The sequence below is a fragment of the Gastrolobium bilobum genome, unplaced genomic scaffold, assembly GCF_033153095.1.
Source record: "Gastrolobium bilobum isolate Gb01-03AN ecotype WA unplaced genomic scaffold, APGP_CSIRO_Gbil_v1 utg18832, whole genome shotgun sequence".
Lineage (NCBI taxonomy): Eukaryota > Viridiplantae > Streptophyta > Magnoliopsida > Fabales > Fabaceae > Gastrolobium > Gastrolobium bilobum.
In genome coordinates, this window is record NW_026898189.1 from 155130 (window position 1) to 174181 (window position 19052).

General features: G+C 31.8%; 1 protein-coding gene across 1 annotated transcript; it reads right to left on the reverse strand.

The window, feature by feature from the left end:
• Nucleotides 1-2244: 2244 nt before the first annotated feature.
• LOC133313694 (beta-fructofuranosidase, cell wall isozyme-like) lies at nucleotides 2245-4860 on the reverse strand. Its single transcript, XM_061515094.1, has 5 exons — nucleotides 3992-4860; nucleotides 3568-3726; nucleotides 2768-3003; nucleotides 2578-2668; nucleotides 2245-2421 (listed from the first exon to the last, which is right to left on the reverse strand). Exons 1-5 carry the CDS (start codon nucleotides 4853-4855, stop codon nucleotides 2245-2247), a joined length of 1527 nt encoding a protein of 508 aa, XP_061371078.1. The 5' UTR covers nucleotides 4856-4860.
• Nucleotides 4861-19052: the final 14192 nt, after the last annotated feature.

A 19052-nucleotide genomic window follows, 5' to 3' on the forward strand; every position in this document is an offset into this window, starting at 1 on the left:
TCTTTCTCGACGGGTTGCTGGGGGAGATTGGGTTTTTCTTTGTGCTTTTAAGTCACTTACTAGTTAAGTGGCTTTAAGCGGGTATTGGTTCATCTATCTATTCAACTCCATTAATTACCAAACTTTACCCAAAAGTCTGGAATATTATTCTAAGAATATTACTATTTTTATTTTTATATTTTGGGCACTTTCGCCAGTACCCATTTATACCCCTTAATTTTCATTGAGTACATTTTTTAACTCCAAAGTGACTCAGATTCATTTAATTAAGCATTATACTTAATTTTACTCAGTAAAGCATGCTTAATTAATTAATTACACTAGATTTACTAATTAATTAAGATGTGCTATTATAATTTTGGACTTAGACTAAGTGGTCAAGTTAAATATATTAATATAAAATTATTTATATGGTCATTACTTATCATTTAAGCTTGTAGATTGAATTAATCTTTGAAGCACTAAACTAATAAGGTAGCGTTTGGTTGAGGAGAAATTTTTTGAATACTAGGGAAATGTAATTGATAGGGAAATGGTTGGAAAGTGAGTTTGGTAGGAAAATGTAAAAAAAGCTGTTTGGTAGGCTGAATAATTACCGGGAAAATTGGGTTAAGTTTACTGAGTCTATATTTGGTTGAAAGTAGAATATTGATGGGGAAATGTATTAAAAATACGAAAATAACCCTTTTACTTGCTGCAGAATTGGGGCCTTCAGCTTTTACTACAGGTTCAAATACTTTATTTGGTCTGAATTTCTGCATTCCACTCAACTTCAACTTCTTCGTTTATGTTCTCCTTAGTTGCTTCATCAATAATTTTTTTCAGAACATGTTTCTCATCCTCCATAGCAACTCTATTTTCAGAAATATTATCAGTTGTTAAAGAAAGGCTAATTTTTTTCATATACCCCCACGATCCTCCATCAATTCAAGGATATTTTAACTTAAGCTCTTATTAACGAAACTTTTCTTTCTTAGAAAACAAACGGTAATCAATCACTCTCAACTACTCTCACTACAACATCTTTTTTTGTCCTCATTTCTTTTCCTTTAAACAGAGATGTCAACAAATAACAAGAAAGTCGTGGCTAGTGAGTGACGACGAGATTCAAAAATAAAGTAAGGGTTCTTTTGGTATGATATTTTTCATTTCCCCATCAATTCAAGGATACCCATCCTCTGGGTGGTATTCTTCCATAGGGTTTTCATCCAAAAATTACACAGTCAAAGGAATTCAGGGGAAATAGCTTTCCTAGGGAAGTTTTCTCAATTGGGATACCAAACATGAGATTCATACATGCCCACCTTCACTTCCCCAGCATTCTGAAAATATACCTCTTACCAAACACCACCTAAAGGATAAAGTATAATCTGAGCAGTATCTAGGCAACATCTGATTCAAAGAAGGATTTCAAAAGAAAACCGATAAAAACCCAATGGGTGTAGGCGTGTAGCTCACAATGCTGAATAGAATGAGGAGAAAATCTGACATCAAATACATTTTTAGAAAGAGGTAACAAGTTATGATTAAACTTCGATTCGGGATTAGTCTTATAGTTAGTTCAAAAAATTGAAATTTCTGAAAATATTAAGATGGTCAACTCGTCACAAAGAGATAATTAGAATCGATATATCAAAAATAAAATATAAAATAAAATAAAATACATAATATGAAAAATAGTAAACATTACAATAGCAAAATTTGAGGCAAGCACATAATATTAAAATATTAGGGATTCCATTTTACGTAGTTTTCCCAACTTTTATTTGGAATTTCTATGTTAGTGATGTCGCTGGCTCGCTGCTTTCGTTTACTGGTAAACAGTATATGACTATACGTAACTGCGTAATGTACTGGCTTGGAGGGGTCGTGATTAACAATTGTTATACAGAATGGGGGATAAATAAGTATTTTTTATTATTTTATTACAGGAAATCGTAATTAGAATCGAAGATAATCCTTATTGAATAATAATTGCTCCTGCGAAAGTATGGTCTATGTACCATCCTGTAGTTAAAAGCTGAGAAAATAAATGATAAAATAAGGTGACAGGCATCTACATTTGCAAAACGTATCTTTTTCTTATTTTTTGTATCAAATATTGTGTAATTAAGATGAATGACATACACTATCGTTATGTCACAGTATAATAATGAAATTTGGAGGCATTAATAAAAGAAAAACATTGGTTATCATGAAATCCTGTATTCCGTTCCTATTTAGTCTTTGACTGCTTCGTTTCAATTAGATTTTTGCTTTGTTCATGCTCCAAGCACTCAATCTTGTGATCTTGACAGGGGCAGTTCCATTATTAAAAGCATAAAGTAGTGCCTTATCATTGATTGCTAATGTGGGATAAACTCTTGCTGTGATGCAAGCCCTTCCTTCTCCTCCAAAACTCTCCACTACAGAGTGATCAATCTGTGAATAGGAGAAACTCAAGCATTAATTAGCTAATCAAAAAGAAAAATGATGAAATTGGAGTCACTGTGCAATCCAAAGAAATTGACCTTTTTCTTCTTCTTTTTTAACAAAGTATTTGTTCATATGGTTTCATAAATTACAACTTCAACTTACCAAACTTCTTAGTGAAAGCTTCTCATGAAGAGGGTCCACATCCACAAAAGTTCCATATGTGGTCATATCGTTATGTTTATTCAAGGAAGACCTGTCAAAATAAGTACACATTGCGTATATCAAAGAAGAGTTTGGAGCATGTCAAGTTTGGTGTGAAGTTTTCTGAAAGGGATAGATGAAAAGTGCAAACCTGCTTTGGTCGCTGCACATGAGAACCAAATTTTTCTGTTGGTATCTAAATATTCTGAAGAACACTGCTGTGTACTCTTGCAAGCCTTTAGAAGCAAAAACTAGCAGACCAAAGGGTCCCAGACCACCTTTTACTGCTGCACCCTTTTGAGAACACAAAATTTGGGGTTCTATCCAATGGTCTAATACTTCAGCCTCTCCAAAGTCATTCACTTCGAATGAAATTTCAACATCAGCCTGCAAAGAAAAAATGATTGATTCATACGAAAATAATCATACTTCATACCCTTTTGTATGGGGTTAATTCATCTATATTATTAATTGTCCTTTTAGTCTGTTAGTCATGTTTCATGTTATTTAGGATAATCATGTAGTATTTTTCTATTACAATGATCTTGCCTATATAACAGTATAATTCATTATTGAATGAATTTTAGTGCAGAGTCAATACGGTTGTCAACGAGGTAGAAAGTGAAATATTGTAGATATAACATATTACTGAGCAAATATATAATGCTATATATGTATATTGGGTTTAGTGCGTGTCACAAGTTGTGTTCTTTTAGCTTTTAGTGACTTACATAAAATATGACTGGTCATATTTTGTATAAATTTATAAAGTTATTTTTTTCACTTTACATATCAGCGATGTGACTGGAGAGAGAAAAAAAATAAGCAACTTTTCAGATTTACACAAAATATGACTGATCATACTTCGTGCAAATCACTTAAAAGTACACAACTTGTCTCCTTTCGCATATATTTACATTTCTTACAAGACTGTAACAAGTAAGAACTTACATGTGCTGCAGTAACACCAGTAACTTGAAGCAGTTCACCTCCCTTGACCACTTTGGTGGGCCAGTTGACTGGGTTAGCGCGTAGGTTTTCAATTTCCACAACTGGCCATTGCACCAACTGTTTTCCCGATTTATGAAGCCAGATAGCTCTTGGAATAGTCTGCAAAAACATGTGCAATATTAGGAATGTTTACCATATTGTTTTTATTAAAAAAAATTGAGTCAACCTAAAATTGTGTGGAGTCTCACTTCACGGCCTTGAGCTGACATATGTAATATTAAACCATATATTATAAACCATGCTCAATAAACTATAATCTAACTTGAATTTTTTTCGAGATCCTTTTATTTAATCTAGTCTTGGCTTGCATGTAAAAAAATGAACAAATTTTTTTTAACAAATTAATAAATTTCCACCAACTTACATGGATTCCAGACCATCCTTTCTTGATATCATCTTCAACACTTGATGATTCGTTAACCCAACCCAATAAGACCCTTCTGTTCTTTTCATCATCAAAAATAGTTTTTGAGGCATAATATTTTCCATAATCATATCTTAAGACGAATTGGTTATCCTCGAATCCGTTATCAGGAACAAAGATATCCCTGGCAGTGTTATAAGTCCCAATCAAATAATGATCATGTTTTGTATCATCCAAGCTAACCTTTAGCACATGCCTAACATCATCACCATTCATGGATGTGTCCATACCAATGGTGAATGGGCTCTTATTCAAAACTGGATAAAAATCAGGGCATTCCCACATTCCGGTGCCTTGGGCTGAATGTAATGGGTGTTTGGCTTCAACCCAATTAACAAAATTTTTACTCTTGTACAAAATTGCCATTCCCCTAGTATTTCTTTTGCTTCCAATTAGCACCCTCCAATATCCATCTTTGCCTAGCCAAGCAGTGGTGGGGTCTCTAAATGAACTTGAATTAATCTTGTTAGCAATAGTTGGTGCCATTAATGGATTTTTTGGTGACTTAACCCATTCCCTAAGTAATGGGTCAGACATGTTTTTTGGGATGGCTAAGTTTTGAACTTGGCGATTCATTGGGTCAATTCCTGTGTACAAAATGGCTGGCTTGCCCCCAGGAAGCATAGTAGCCGAGCCTGACCAACAGCCATTTATATCAGACGGCTGAGAAGGGTAGATGGCAGGATCTAGTGGGGTCCAATTCACAAGATCTTTTGATACGGAGTGGGCCCACACAATATTGCCCCACACAGCACCTTTAGGATTGTATTGATAGAATAGATGGTAAAGTCCTTTGTACTTCATTGGTCCTGAGTAAAAAGCCACATATGAGGACATTTTCAGCCAACAAGTGTAAAAAAAAGACAAAAAAAACAAAGCATCAACATGTAACACCTGAATCTATTATCTATAAAAATTCATGTTTTTAATTAGTATTTTTTTTGAAAAAAATATGAAATTATTAATAAAACAAATACTTATTTGTTTCCCCACTACAGAGAATATGGATCTTGGATTTGAACATTTCAATGATTTTGACTGTGTTCCATGTAAATTTTGCAATTGCATTGATATTTTATGAAATGGGTAGACAGTAGAAGTGGAATAATATAAGAAACAGGGTGTGTTTGAAGGAAACTTTTAAAAAAAAAAAAAAAAAAATATTGAGCATAAATGAAGGAGTCCAACAGAGAATAGAACTAACCATTGGGGTCTGCAAGATGTCCATTTCAGCATAACATGTCAAATGAATAAAACAAGAAGCAAAATAAAAAAAAAACAGTTAGAGATATAAAATATTTCGTACAGAAAATGTAAGTAGGGAAAGAAGGGTAATTAATAAAGAAGATTAAAGACTAGTCTGTAGGAAATATACCATTTATCCAATTCTTGGGAGGTTGAAAGTGATAAGCAGTTCTATAAGGTTGATTCGAGGAATCTGAAGATAGACTCTGAAGATTTCTGTAAACATGGTGGCTAGCTTCAATGGGAAGAACACCATTGCCATAAATGAGAGAGAAAAGAGCAAACAACAAAATTGGAGAGATGTCCATGATACTTTCAAGGGAATCAATGAGATGGGATGTGGGAAGCTTGTGTTCTAGCTATTATCTATTTATATAGAAAATACTGCTGGCTGTGAAATGAGAAAGTACATATGTGATTTATCCAATTAATTGATAGTGTTTTATTAAAAAAGATTCAAAGAAGCATGGAAGGAAATAAGTATTCTTAGCTCTTAAATGTTAAATTAAAGTCAAAAGTCAACTTTATTGAAGATTATGATTCAGAAAGTCAATAAAATACGATTTTGCTATTAATTTTCTTTCGGTATGACTCCATGGTGGTTTGCAGCTTGCTCACGTCTGTTTGAATATCTTATAAGTTCACTTAACATAAAACAGTAAAACTTGACTAGTATGTAACTCTGCTGTGTGAATTGACCACTTGCATGGCCTTCCTTTCTTTGCATGGACCTCACTATATATCTCTTTTCAATGTCTATTTTGGTTTTTTTTTCAATTATCTCCATAATAATATCAGCATCAATTGGCTTTTTCTTCAATTATCTCCGTCATAACATCAGCATTTGGATATATTGATGCTGATGTCATGATGAAGATAATTGAAAAAAAAGCCAAAGCAGACAAACCTTAGTGGAAAGAGATGTACGGTGAGGTCCACACAAAAGAAAGGAAGGCGCTAAACTTATCTATTAGTACCGATGTAGACCCCACTCATGTATTATGAAAAAATTTTATCACGTAAAATAAGAAAACTATTTCCCAGAAATAATATATTCAAACATGGGGAGTTTTTCTTTTAATTAAAAGATACATGTCACATGCTCCGGCAGTTAAAACATTAAATACTATATATTGCAATACATCATGTCATGATGTAACAGTATGTAAATTATCGCAGGGGTTAACCCAAATTCGGTAAAAAAAATGAAGGAAAAAAAAGAGAGAGAGAGAGATTGACAAAACAAAAACCCAAAAGGGGAAGTTTCGTAACATTTTTTTGTGATGTTTCCCGTAGCAGTAAGTATGATTGATATCGTGTGCGGTTACCGACCAAGTATCACAGGAAAAGAGTGAATTGGACTTATGAGGAAAACGTGGTTAGAATAATAAAATATAGCCAACCAGTATGGGAATGAAGAGTGTGAACACATGCACCTACGTACTAAACTATACTAATTGATAAATGAGAGGACTTTAATCTTTCTTTCTTTTTCAACATAGACTGCTACCTTGTGTTTGTGGTGTATTCGACTAGTTTCCAACTCAGGGATATAACTTGTGCTTATCTAAAGTGTACTGTATGCCTTATATATGTGCAGATTTTGTGCGTCAACTTCTAGTTTGGACTATAAATTTTGATTGCATTCCGGATCTAGATCTCTACTTAAAAGTCTTCCTCTTCAAATTGGGAAAGCCATCCATCTACCTCATCTTGCTAACAAAACCAGAATATATATTATTCTTTGAATTGTCTTTGAGAGCTTTATGCCATGGACTTAATTGTTTAGTTGATGAATTCCATTACTATTTAATTTCTCGCCATATGGTTCATGCAAACTGCTTAAAATCATTCTGAAAAACCACATTAAACATAATTTTTGTTGTGTTTTCGAAGAGAAAACCTTGATCAAGGGGCATGCCCATCTCAATTACACTAGGGCAACTTTTAGAAATAAATGGGAAATTTATTTTAAACCAAGTATGAAAATTTTGGTAGGTACCAGTTCTAACTTTTAAAAAAGTTTGTCCACCTCTTTTTTTTTCTTTTTTTTGTCTAATGTTCGTGTCCACAATGCAAGATCCACCCTTGATTGAATTTGTACAGTCATATTGACTCTCTTGAATGGGAAGATCACCATTAGTCAATAGCCAAATCGGAGATGGCCATGGTTGCTTTGGGGCTATGGTTGAAATTTGCGAGGGAAAAATCAAAGGATAGATCACAAAAAGACACGGCACGAGGTTATTTCTCAACTAGATCTTATCCAAATTTTGAAACAGAAATTTCAAATATCGCCTCAGAGAAACTTCCAGGAAAATAAGCTATGCATTAAAATTGGTGGAAAATAAGCTATGCATTAAAATTGGTGCCAGAATTCAACTTTTGAAGAGCATGGGTTCTATATATGCATTAAAGACCCATAAAGTTTATAAATAAACCATCTCATTCTATGTCACACGCATATATATATATATATATATATAGAGGTAGGATCCTTTGACATCGGTGTCAAATTTGAAGTTTGACACCTCATGTAAAAGCCGTTAGATCAAAAAAGATCAACAACTCTGATTTATAAGCATGTGACACCATTGATCTTTTTTGATCTAACGGCTCTCAGATGAGGTGTCAAACTTCAAATTTGACACCGATGCCAAATGATCCTACCTTATATATATATATATATATATATATATATATATATATATATATATATGGACTTATCATTTCTCAAACTGTCGGAGATTATCTCTCTGACTGCTAAATCATAACCGTATAAAGATAGATCAATGGTGATAAAGGAAGAGAGAGAAAAGGAGAATCATAACCATTCAAAGGTGAATCAATACATATAAGGAAATAAATAATCAAAACGACGTAGTTTTGGGGTGGCCGGAGATAAATTTATCTCAAACAGCTTAACAAATGTTTTTCCCTATATATATATAGGGAGAGGTTATACTTACAACCTATTTTCCTTTACAACCTCTTACAACCAATATCTTAACCGTTAATTTCTGTCAATCAACGGTTAAGATTTATTGTTGACTGCAGAAATATTTTGCAGGCTCTTAAAGTCTTGTTTACGGGGAAAAGTGTTGGAATCAACGCAATCACACACAATCGATAGAGAGAAAAGGGAAGAAATAAAGTGACAGCGATTTATACTGATAACCCAATATAAGCTACGTCCAACATGTCTGCACTATATTCTCCTCACCACACTCGTTACAAGTCACTCAATTTACAAAAAGAATATAAATAGGATAACAAACGCTAAGCAACAATAACTATTCATGAGCCCAAGACCAAACTACTAAAGAAACAGCAAAATAAAATAAGCCAAAAACTAACAACAGTACCAGGCCTCCGTGGTCCCGTTAGCTTTCTCTGTGTCCCGCCAATAGGAGTCGTCATCTAACTACGAAGTATGAGCCATATCCATAAAAAATGTGTAACTCTTGCATACTACACAACCATGGGCTTGATTAACTGTTTTTAATGTTTAATTAAGCAATTAAACACAGCCTTTCAGCCTTCAGGTAGTTCATGCAGAAGAGATGGGTCACATTCCTAATCTATTGTAAAGGATTCATTTTTAGTCCACAAATTGTCTATTCAAGATTTCTTTATTATATAATCCTCATTGAATTAATAGCAAAATGACAAAGTGACATTTGTCTAAACCAAATATAGGTAAAATGAAATTAAGTAACTTATTTGCAATTTGTAATTTAGTTTTGGTATCAAAAAATTTAAGGTAAGAAAATGGTTGTCTCAGCTCAAGGTTTGGTGATGGTTTTTGAATCTATCAACAAATGCTTCTACCCCGTCAAGAAGATTACTTATGCATTTCTAAACTCTTCCAAGAGAGAGAAGTGTGAGAAGAAGAGAAGAGCTCATGAGTTTACTTCAGGGATGGATCAGCAATCAGATCATGGGCCAAATTGGGCTTTCAACCATTCATGCGCCAATCCTATGGTACTGCTTAATTACTGCCCGTTGATCTCTTTTATTTGGCCCTTGGAGCCTCAAATCTGTGTACAAAGAAACTAAATAAATTATTGATACGTTTAGGAACGCACATGGAAAAACATGACACAGGAAATCATATTTTCATGTTATATGATATTACTTAGAGTAAATATCTTTTTGGGTCTCCAACAAAAATATAGTCTTCACTTTAATCCTTTACAAAAAAAAATTAGTCGGTTAGTCCATATAAAATTTAAAGTGAACCCATTTTAGTTCTTTCGATGAACTAATGTGGCTCTTTTTTGAATTTTTAAGGGACCACGATTTTAACTAAGTAGGTTCACTTTGAATTTCTTAGGAACCTCGAGACTATTTTTTTTTATAAGAGACTAAAGTGAGGATCATATTTTTTGTTAAGAATCAAAAATAGTATTTACTCTATTACTTATTCATATTGTACTCACGTTGAATAATGTGTTATTCTTTTTTTTTAAATCGTGGGCCCAATTCCATTTGTCTCAGAAAATGGAGATAGTTAGAGATAACTTTTAGTAACTGGATAAACAGTTTTCCCATTAATAATAGGATTTAAAGTTTCAAAAGTTATTTTAGATAATTTTATCTAATGTTCATCAAAATACACACAAAAAAGTGTATGTGGTTCATGTGGAAAGAAGAGAGAGAAAAAGGAATTATGGGACCCACACATTTTTTTGTATATATTTTAGTGAACATTAGATAAAGTTATATAAAGTGACTTTATAAACTTTAAACCCACATATATATATATATATATGGGCAAAATCCTTTGACACCAGTGCTAAATTTTGAAATTTTACACCAAATCCTAACCTTTGATTTTCGTCAATCAAAGGTTATCATTTATTGAGAATCAAACTTATTAATTAATATTAATTTCTAATAAATGATAACCGTTGATTGGCGGAAATCAAAGGTTGGGATTTGGTGTCAAAATTCAAAATTTGACATGTGTCAAAGGATCATATATATATATATATATGTGGAGTAGGATTCTTTGATACCAAATCTTGACCGTTAATTTTGTAAATCTAACGGTTATAATTTATTGGGTCAAACTTATTAATTAATTATTAATTTCCAATAAATTATGACAGTTAGATATGTATATTAACACTGGTGTCAAAGGATCATGTCTATATATATATATATATATATATATATATATATTATATATTGGGGGTGTTCCATGTTATCGGTGCTTGACTCAATGTTTCACAACCACCTCAATAAATGCTCAACCACTCTATCATTGATGAAGAAAACAGAAAAAGGTGTAGGATTTCCCCTCACCTATATAAGATCAAGAAAATCATTTGTAATGAGTTTTTTTATAGAGTATTATGAGTGAGTGTATCTATAACATCCCTTGCTGTTAACTTTTGTAAGGAATATTACATGATTTCTTTTATTTACATTTATATTTACGTTTACGCATAGTCAGTGAGAAATAAGATGGAAGGAAATTGATATTATTAATTAATACAATCGATGATAATAACAGTAAAGAAAATTATATAAACATCTACCAACATTACTTTATAGATAATGTTACGTCAGATACAAAAAGGAGTTATTTTACATAGGTCCTACAGTCTACTAAATATTACATCACTTCAGTTTATATCTTACATATTGTCATCACATAATTATACAATACAAAAGTCTTATCCTAATCTAGCCTATAGGTATAGGTCTCCACACTATCAGCATAGAATATCGAAGCAGCTCCTTGATTTTCTACTATGATATAAAACTCCATATGGTCCTCATAAGAGTAAATATTGATACTCCATCCTTCACTTGCTAAGCTTAGAGTAGGCATTATGATTTTCTGAAAAGGTTAGCACAAAACAAACACACGTGAGAAAATTCTAAGTAATATTGAGATTTTATAACTATAACAATTTCCAGCCGTAATAACAGAAAATACCATTCTCTCAGATAAATAATTTCCCAACTTTGTGGTCTTCTGCATATGAAAGATTCATTGTGGAGGAGCTCAAACCACGATAAGGCATCCCTTATCCTATAATCGTCTGAACCAAAACTTTGTGGTTCAGTTCATAGCAGTCTTCATCAGTTAAATATACACATTCTCTTCATAATTATTTGGTACCAAACAATTCGTCAACATGATAATCAGTTGTTGTAAAGAAATAAAATTTAAAAGAAAAACAATATACTGCAAAAGAATAAAAATCAAAGAATAAACTCAACAGAAAACATATAAAGAATAGAGTTCGGTAAGAAGCAGAAGATATATAAAGAAGAGTTCGGTAAGAAACAGAAGATATATAAAGAAGAGTTCGGTAAAATGACAGTATTAAAATTAAACATGGTTTTCGCAAAATGATTGAAACACGAGAGAATGTTTTTAAAACTCTCAATATTACCTTCTGCTTCGTTACTGCCTCGTCGCTTTCCTCCTTTCTTTTTCTTTCTCTCTCTCTTTTTTTCTTCTCGATGTTCTCTCTCTATTTTTTCTTCTCGCTGTTCTCTCTCTCTCTTTTCACTTGTCTCCTTTTTTTCTTTCTTTTTCTTTTTATTATTATTATTATTATCATTATTATTATTATTATTATTTTACATATACGTAAACACCACAATTGTCTGACACATATCCTCGTCTGATACATATCCATTATTCACGCTAATGGCGTCAATTTTTTGTTTTTTTTTTTGCTTTTTTTAAAATTTTTTAATTTTGAATATTACAATATCTTCTAGTGAGAGGTTTGGGTGAGAGACCTCTTAGAGAATATAATAAACCACCATTGTTGGTGAAGTTTAAGAGTGTGTATAGTGTTACTAAGGAAATTTGATCTTTTTGTAATCATAAAGATTTTCTGGAATAATGTCCCTACTTTGTGCTTTTGTGCATTGGTGAAGGTTTTCCATGTTAAAAATTTATTGTGTGTTCTTTTTCTCCATCTCTCATCTCACTATCTACATTTCTCTGTTTTTTCTTTTTTTGGCCTAACTTGTGACTTTTGATTTTTTGTTGTGTTGGCCGACTGGTAAGATAGTTGTGTCGATTGTAAGCTTGCTTTTGCATGACTATTTGAGCGACTGTCTCCCAACAATATATACTTTTAAAAAACTGGTTTATCTTTTTATCCACACACAAAATCTACTAAAACATACTATAGGGAGTTAATATGCATATTTTGTTAAGATTAAAGAGTTGTATTATTCAGTTTCAAAGAAGAATTTACTCATATTATTTGTAATCGGAGGCAATTTATTAAATATCAACCAAAAAAACAAATAATAATATATCAAATTTGAATTCATAGATGCATTGATCTCGGAATAATATTGCCAGCAGGTTGTTGATGAAGCCATTGTAGTGCATTTTCTCTCAAAGAAAACTGCAATAGTCTTAGACGAATGACATCATCTGCTACTCCGTTCATCTTCACCGTGTCACAAATTAAAAAGGAATTGTCAAGATAAAGGCGAGGGTCTTCCTCATCACCGCCTGCAAACTGATTTTGCTGAACTACTGAGAGTAGTGCTGGTTTGATTTCAAAATTATTTGCAACAACATTTGGTCTGACAATGCATGATGTGGCTCTAGGCATGCTCGGAGTAAAGAACGCATCCATCAATTCCTCTTGCGGAGGATTATTGTTGTTGCTTGCCATTGTTTCTTCCTCTTGTACAACCGAGCTTGATGCTTCTTTTTCTTGTTGTTTTCTCTCCTTGGCTATCTTTCTATTTCTTTTTGCAGTTTTCTCTATTTCTGGATTGAAGTGAAAGGACTTTGTGTCAATGGTACCTCGCATAAACCAAAAAATAGATTAATAAAATAAAATATGAATTAACAAAAAACAAAATTTAAATGACAGAAAATAAGGTTCAATCTAAAGAATCTATAGCTATTATTAATGTTGAAGTTTATAATTGCCGACAACGGCGCCACAAACTTGTTGTGGACTCGGCAATTGCACCGGTCGTGCAAATAATAAACTGCACGAGTAAAGAATCGTTCCCACGAGGATTATAATTTCAACCACTAATTCACTACTTCCGCTTAAGTTGAACAATCGATTATGAATTTGTAACGAGATGTGGATTCAGAATTTTATAAAGATAAGTAAGAACAAGAATAAGGACGTAAAAGTTTGGATTACTTGATATAAAAGAAACGTAACTAGGGTTTGAAATTCCCATAATCTCTCTCTTATGTTTTTAATTCACTCTTTCAGATTAATCGTCCTTAATATGAATCCAATCGATTCTTTTAATTTAATTAGGATTCAAGTCCTCGACAACCTAAATCTTTATAATCTTGCAAGAACCCTAATTACCTAGATATTCCTCAAAAAGATAAGTTTCACGTTCAAGAATCATAAGATTGCGTAAAACTATATCTCTATCCCTAGAATCATAAAGATTACGATGAAATTATCATGTATGGATCATAAACTAACATTCTTACCTAAGATCAATATACAAGATTCAAGCTCATAGAAAGCATTAAGAAAAGATAATTTCATTCAACATAAAAAGGAAGATTAACATCAAGAATTTATTCGAAACATAAAAGACAAATTAAGTTCCATCCAAACCTAACTACTATAAAAACTTATCCTGACATAATAAAATCAAGAATGAAAGAAAACGATAAATCTCCCCCAAACTCCTTAATAGTGTGGTGAAGCTTTAAGCTTTCCAATGCAAACTTGATTCTGATCTGTTTCCGATGCTAAAGAACATGAACTATGGTCCTCCTCTATTTTAACTCTCCAAGGTTGATCAGCTGATAATGATTTCTGCTTCAATTTTCCTTTTTAAAGTTGAAGAATCTGTGTCGTAAGTGGAAACCATGCAATAGGCCTTAGCTGGATTGTAATAGGCGCTTAAGCCCCCTCCAAGCGCGCTTAAGCGCGCTCTTTGCTGTTGAACTTTTCATGTTAGCGCGCTTTAGATAACATTATCTATAGCCACTCCTTTTTAACTAAGTCTAACCAGTAAGATATAGTTATAACAATAAAGTTATTCTTTTTTTCTCTCTTCTCATACATTGTCGGATGACGTGGCGGAGACAAAAAATGCAATTTTTATACTAGTCAGACTTAGTTAAAAGGGGGTAATTGTCTTATCTAAAAAGAGAAAAAAAAGAAAGAATCATAACCATTTAAAGATGGATCAATGTTGATAAAGGAAGAGACAGAAAAAAAGAATCATAATCATTTGAAGGTGAATCAATTAATATAAGAAAATAAATAAACAAAACAAAGTAGTTTTTGGGTGGACAGAAATAAATATATCTTAAACTGTTTGAGAAATATTTTTCTCCTATATATATATATATATATATATATATATATATATATATATATATATATATATCATATGGCTAGTCATAGGATATAAGATTTTATCTTGTCATCCTTTATAACTATGTGCTCCGGAGAGCACTTAAAGTTTTAATGTTAAAGTTATTTTTTTTCTTTCTACGTCAGTCGACAAGTTTATGAAAAGTTAATGAAGAAAAAAAAATAACTTTAATATTATAACTATGTATTTTCCGGAATACATAGTTATAAGGAGATGACAACATAAAATCTTATATCCTGTGATGTGACAAACAATAAACTATATATATATATATATATATATATATATATATATATATATTGAGTTATTTTGACATAAGTGATTTACTTTTATACATGTGATTTATAATTTTTTAATAATTTTATTTTGGTTATAATGTGAAATAGACAAGTTTAGATAGAGAAAAAATAATTTTTTGATGTAGAATATTTTTTAAATATAAAAATTACACAAATAATTTTACATTTATTTTTATTTATAAAATGTAACAAATATATTAATTGTTTAAGAAAAATAAAATTATAAAAATATCATATTAACCAATTTTTTGTTATATTTTTAACTTTCAAATAAGTTCATTTTTTTTTCTTTTCTTTCTTTTCTTTTTCCTTGAATTTTTTTTTTTTTTTTTCTTCTAAACTTCCAAACATACGCTGAAAATAAAATGGTTTATTTATATAAAAATTTCTAGACTACATTCTGTCTCAGATGAGGAATCACCTTTTGCCACGTGACGTGTAATTTTCATTGGTGTGGGATCCAGACCAGAATGTGAAACGCTGTAATCATCAGCAGGTATTCCATGGTTCAGCAGATATTTCATGGATCAGTAGCAGATGGTCCTTATGTTATATAGCGGGGCCAAAATAAAAATTTATTTAAAAAAAAAGTAAGGATAAAATGAGAATTGTCTATGAGAGAAACTATGGCTTTTTAAATTGGTCCAGACCATATTAGAAAATTCCCATGTGAAGAGATTGCGATGACGATGGGAATGAGAGTTTTGAGGTGGTCCGAACCTCTCGTACCGGACACGGCATTTTTTTTAAAAATGTGCGTGTCGGACACGTGTCGGATGTGTCGGACACGTGTCGGATGTGTCGGACACGTGTCGGATGTGTCGGACACGGACAAGTTCCGACACGTGTCTGATACGCGATCAATATTTTGAGACACGTGATCAACTCTCTGACACGCTCCGTCACGTTTTTTCGACACGCAGTCAACTTTTTCCGATACGTGATCAATGTTCAGACACGCTGGGACACATTTTTTTTTTTTTTAGTCTTTTTTTTTATTAACTAAAAGTAAAAAATCATTTATAAATCAATTTTTTTCTGTTATAAAATTTGACATGAAAAATTAACTAGGTACAATTTTTTTTTTATATTTATGTTATAAAATTTGAATATTTGATTGATTATATGACTCATTATAGACTATTATATGTATTAAATATAAATTATATTATATATATTAAATATATTTTCTAATATCAAAACGTGTCCCAACGTGTCGAAAAATGTCATTTTTTAAAATTAACGTGTCGGCGTGTAGTGTCGGCGCGTGTATCGTGTTTCGTATCAGTGTCCGTACATCATATGTCCGAACAACCACATCGTATCCGTACACGTGGTCATCGTCGTTTGTACTGTGTTTGTCTTTCACAATGGAGTGGAGCCCACCTCAGCCCTTCATGATTGCCTCCTCTCATCTCGTACTTTCATGGTTACTCATGGGATCACATCACTATATACTACTTTGCTTCTCTATATTTCCTACAATGTCACTCTTTAGTATTTAGGGTGTATTTAGTACAAGGTTATCACAAGAATTACCGGTAAGCTTTTTTTTAGTAATCGTCAATTATCATATTTGGTAGAAGTATTAAAAATTAATTCTCGGATATTCAAGGTTTACCAGTAAAGTATTTTACAAAGAAAAGCTACTTTTGGGATTATAAAAAATTAGGTGGTTTTCGTGATTAATGGGGTAAGGGAAGGCAGATAACATATTTTTGAGACAATAATACTCCCAACACACATCAATACCCGTTGAAGAATATGTTTTGAAAAGTTAAGGTTAGTTTTGTAAAATTATCATATATTACCGATAATATTTTACTAACAACCAAACATATACTTAGTAAAATTATTAAATATTCCCGATAATATTTACGTCTATCAAACAACTTTTTTATATCATTTCTGGTAAATTAGATTTCTTTTTATATTACTGGAAATCATGATTTCCGAATACGAAAAAACTTCTCTTGTACCAAACACACCCTTAGAGTTTAGTGTGTTTGAGGATGATGTCATCTACTGCTTTGACATTACACAAATTTCATAATTTTTTTAATAAAAAATCTTCATTCAATATCTTTTAATCACCTTATTCTTAGAATATAGTCCTAAAAATTACCTTTTCATTGAAACAGTTAACGCATTAAATTATGGTTTTTCATTTTATCCTTTAACATAACACAACAAATTTTTCTACACTCACAACATTTTGTAGGGCCCACACTTTTTAAAACAAAAAAATAAATAAAAAATTAAGGCACGCAAAACGAATCTCTATAACATTACACAATCACTTTTTCTACAACATAACTCTTATAAAACCCTTAAATTATATCAGTGGAGGAAGGATTAGATTATTTTCCCATTGAGAAAAATTCTCTTCCCTCTAAATTCTAAAGAATTTCAAAAATTTGCATTACTCAAAGATCAAATCCTTAGCAATACAAACCCCTGCACACTCCAACTCACCAATTTAACTATCCCTAAGACTTAATGTAGAAAGTATCATACAGAAAATTTATAGGGATATTATTTCTCATATTATAAAATAATTTATCTCATGCAACACATAAAAAATTGAATATAAATTTTTTTTTGTTGTTGCATAAAATAACTTATCTTATGTAATATGAGAAATAATATTTCAAAATTTATCTGTTAAATCATATTTTTTCTGGACTTAAAAAGGTATAATTTAATCATGGAATATGTAACTAGGCATCTCAACAAGTCCTATACTGTTTGCAAACTATCACATAACAAAAGGGGAAAATAAGGAAGAGCAGAATAAAAGAAGTCATATGTATCATGTTTGGTCGCGTAAATTCAAAAATTGATAACGTATGCTTTATCCAGGAATACAAAGCGATGTCCTTCTAAGCATGTGTCACGTATATTACATATGTGTGCTAAATGCTAATCTCATATATTTTTTGTTACTACCACTGAATCTGCTCCATCAATATTTTTCTGTTTATCATTATACTATAATGAAAGCATGCCATGTCCAGATCAGGCGGCATTAAGCTCCGTATTTTACTGTTCCATTCATTTGACTATTATTTTTGGTGATTTACCAGATTCACAAGTGAAGTTAGTAAAAGAAAATCTATGTAAAGAATAATAAATTAATTAAAATATTTATGTTAACATGTTGAGAGGAACTTTTTGTCACGTTAATTGTTTTCTCAAATTTTTATTTTGAACATTTTGATGACTAGAAAAAATTTCTCACTACTATAATGACTATTATATATACGCTTCCATGGATTTCATGAAGTACGTATTTTATACTTTATCTTATTGTCATATATATATTTTATTTTAATTTTTTGCTAAGTAACCTAATGAGAATCAACACATCTCTAAAAATCAAATTGAATCAACAAAGCCCGGTATAATTGGTAGATAGCTGGGTCCCTTAAGCATGCCGACAGGGGTTCGATTCCTCACTGTTTGTATGAAAAAGACTGTGTTGATAGAGACAAAACCTCTACACCTCAAAAGGATTATTTTCGGTTATGACTGACGATACCCTGAATTATACTAAAAAATCAAATCAACATTAAATTGATGAAGACACTTGTTCATAATATATTGATTAAACCGTAATAGAATAAGTTATAAATAAGTGAACTTGTTAGATAATGAAAATGGAGGTTGGTTTCTCAAAAAGTCGTTTCTCAAAGAGGTGAAATATATTGATTTGACGATAAATGAGGAAGCAATAATATAAACCAAAGCACTTGAGTCTCTGTATTGATCTCAGACTAGCTGAGGGTGCAAAGTGAGAGACGTGTTGGACTCGGTTATGGCTGTGTTTGGCAGAGTAACAACAAGCTTAGGAGATAGTGAAGAAGATCTATTTGGTGAGACTAAGCCTTCTATTCATGGGAAGTGTAAGATTTTCTTTCACCAATAAAAAGTGTGGTATCGTAACTATTTCAGCCCAATGAGCCCTATTGTGGTGCGAGAGTGCATGACAACATGTAAAGGTCATGCGTGCAGAGAGATATAAAAGGAACACATATATTGGGGACGAGAGTGGATCCTTTTATGTGAAAAAGTGATAATGTGGTCATGTT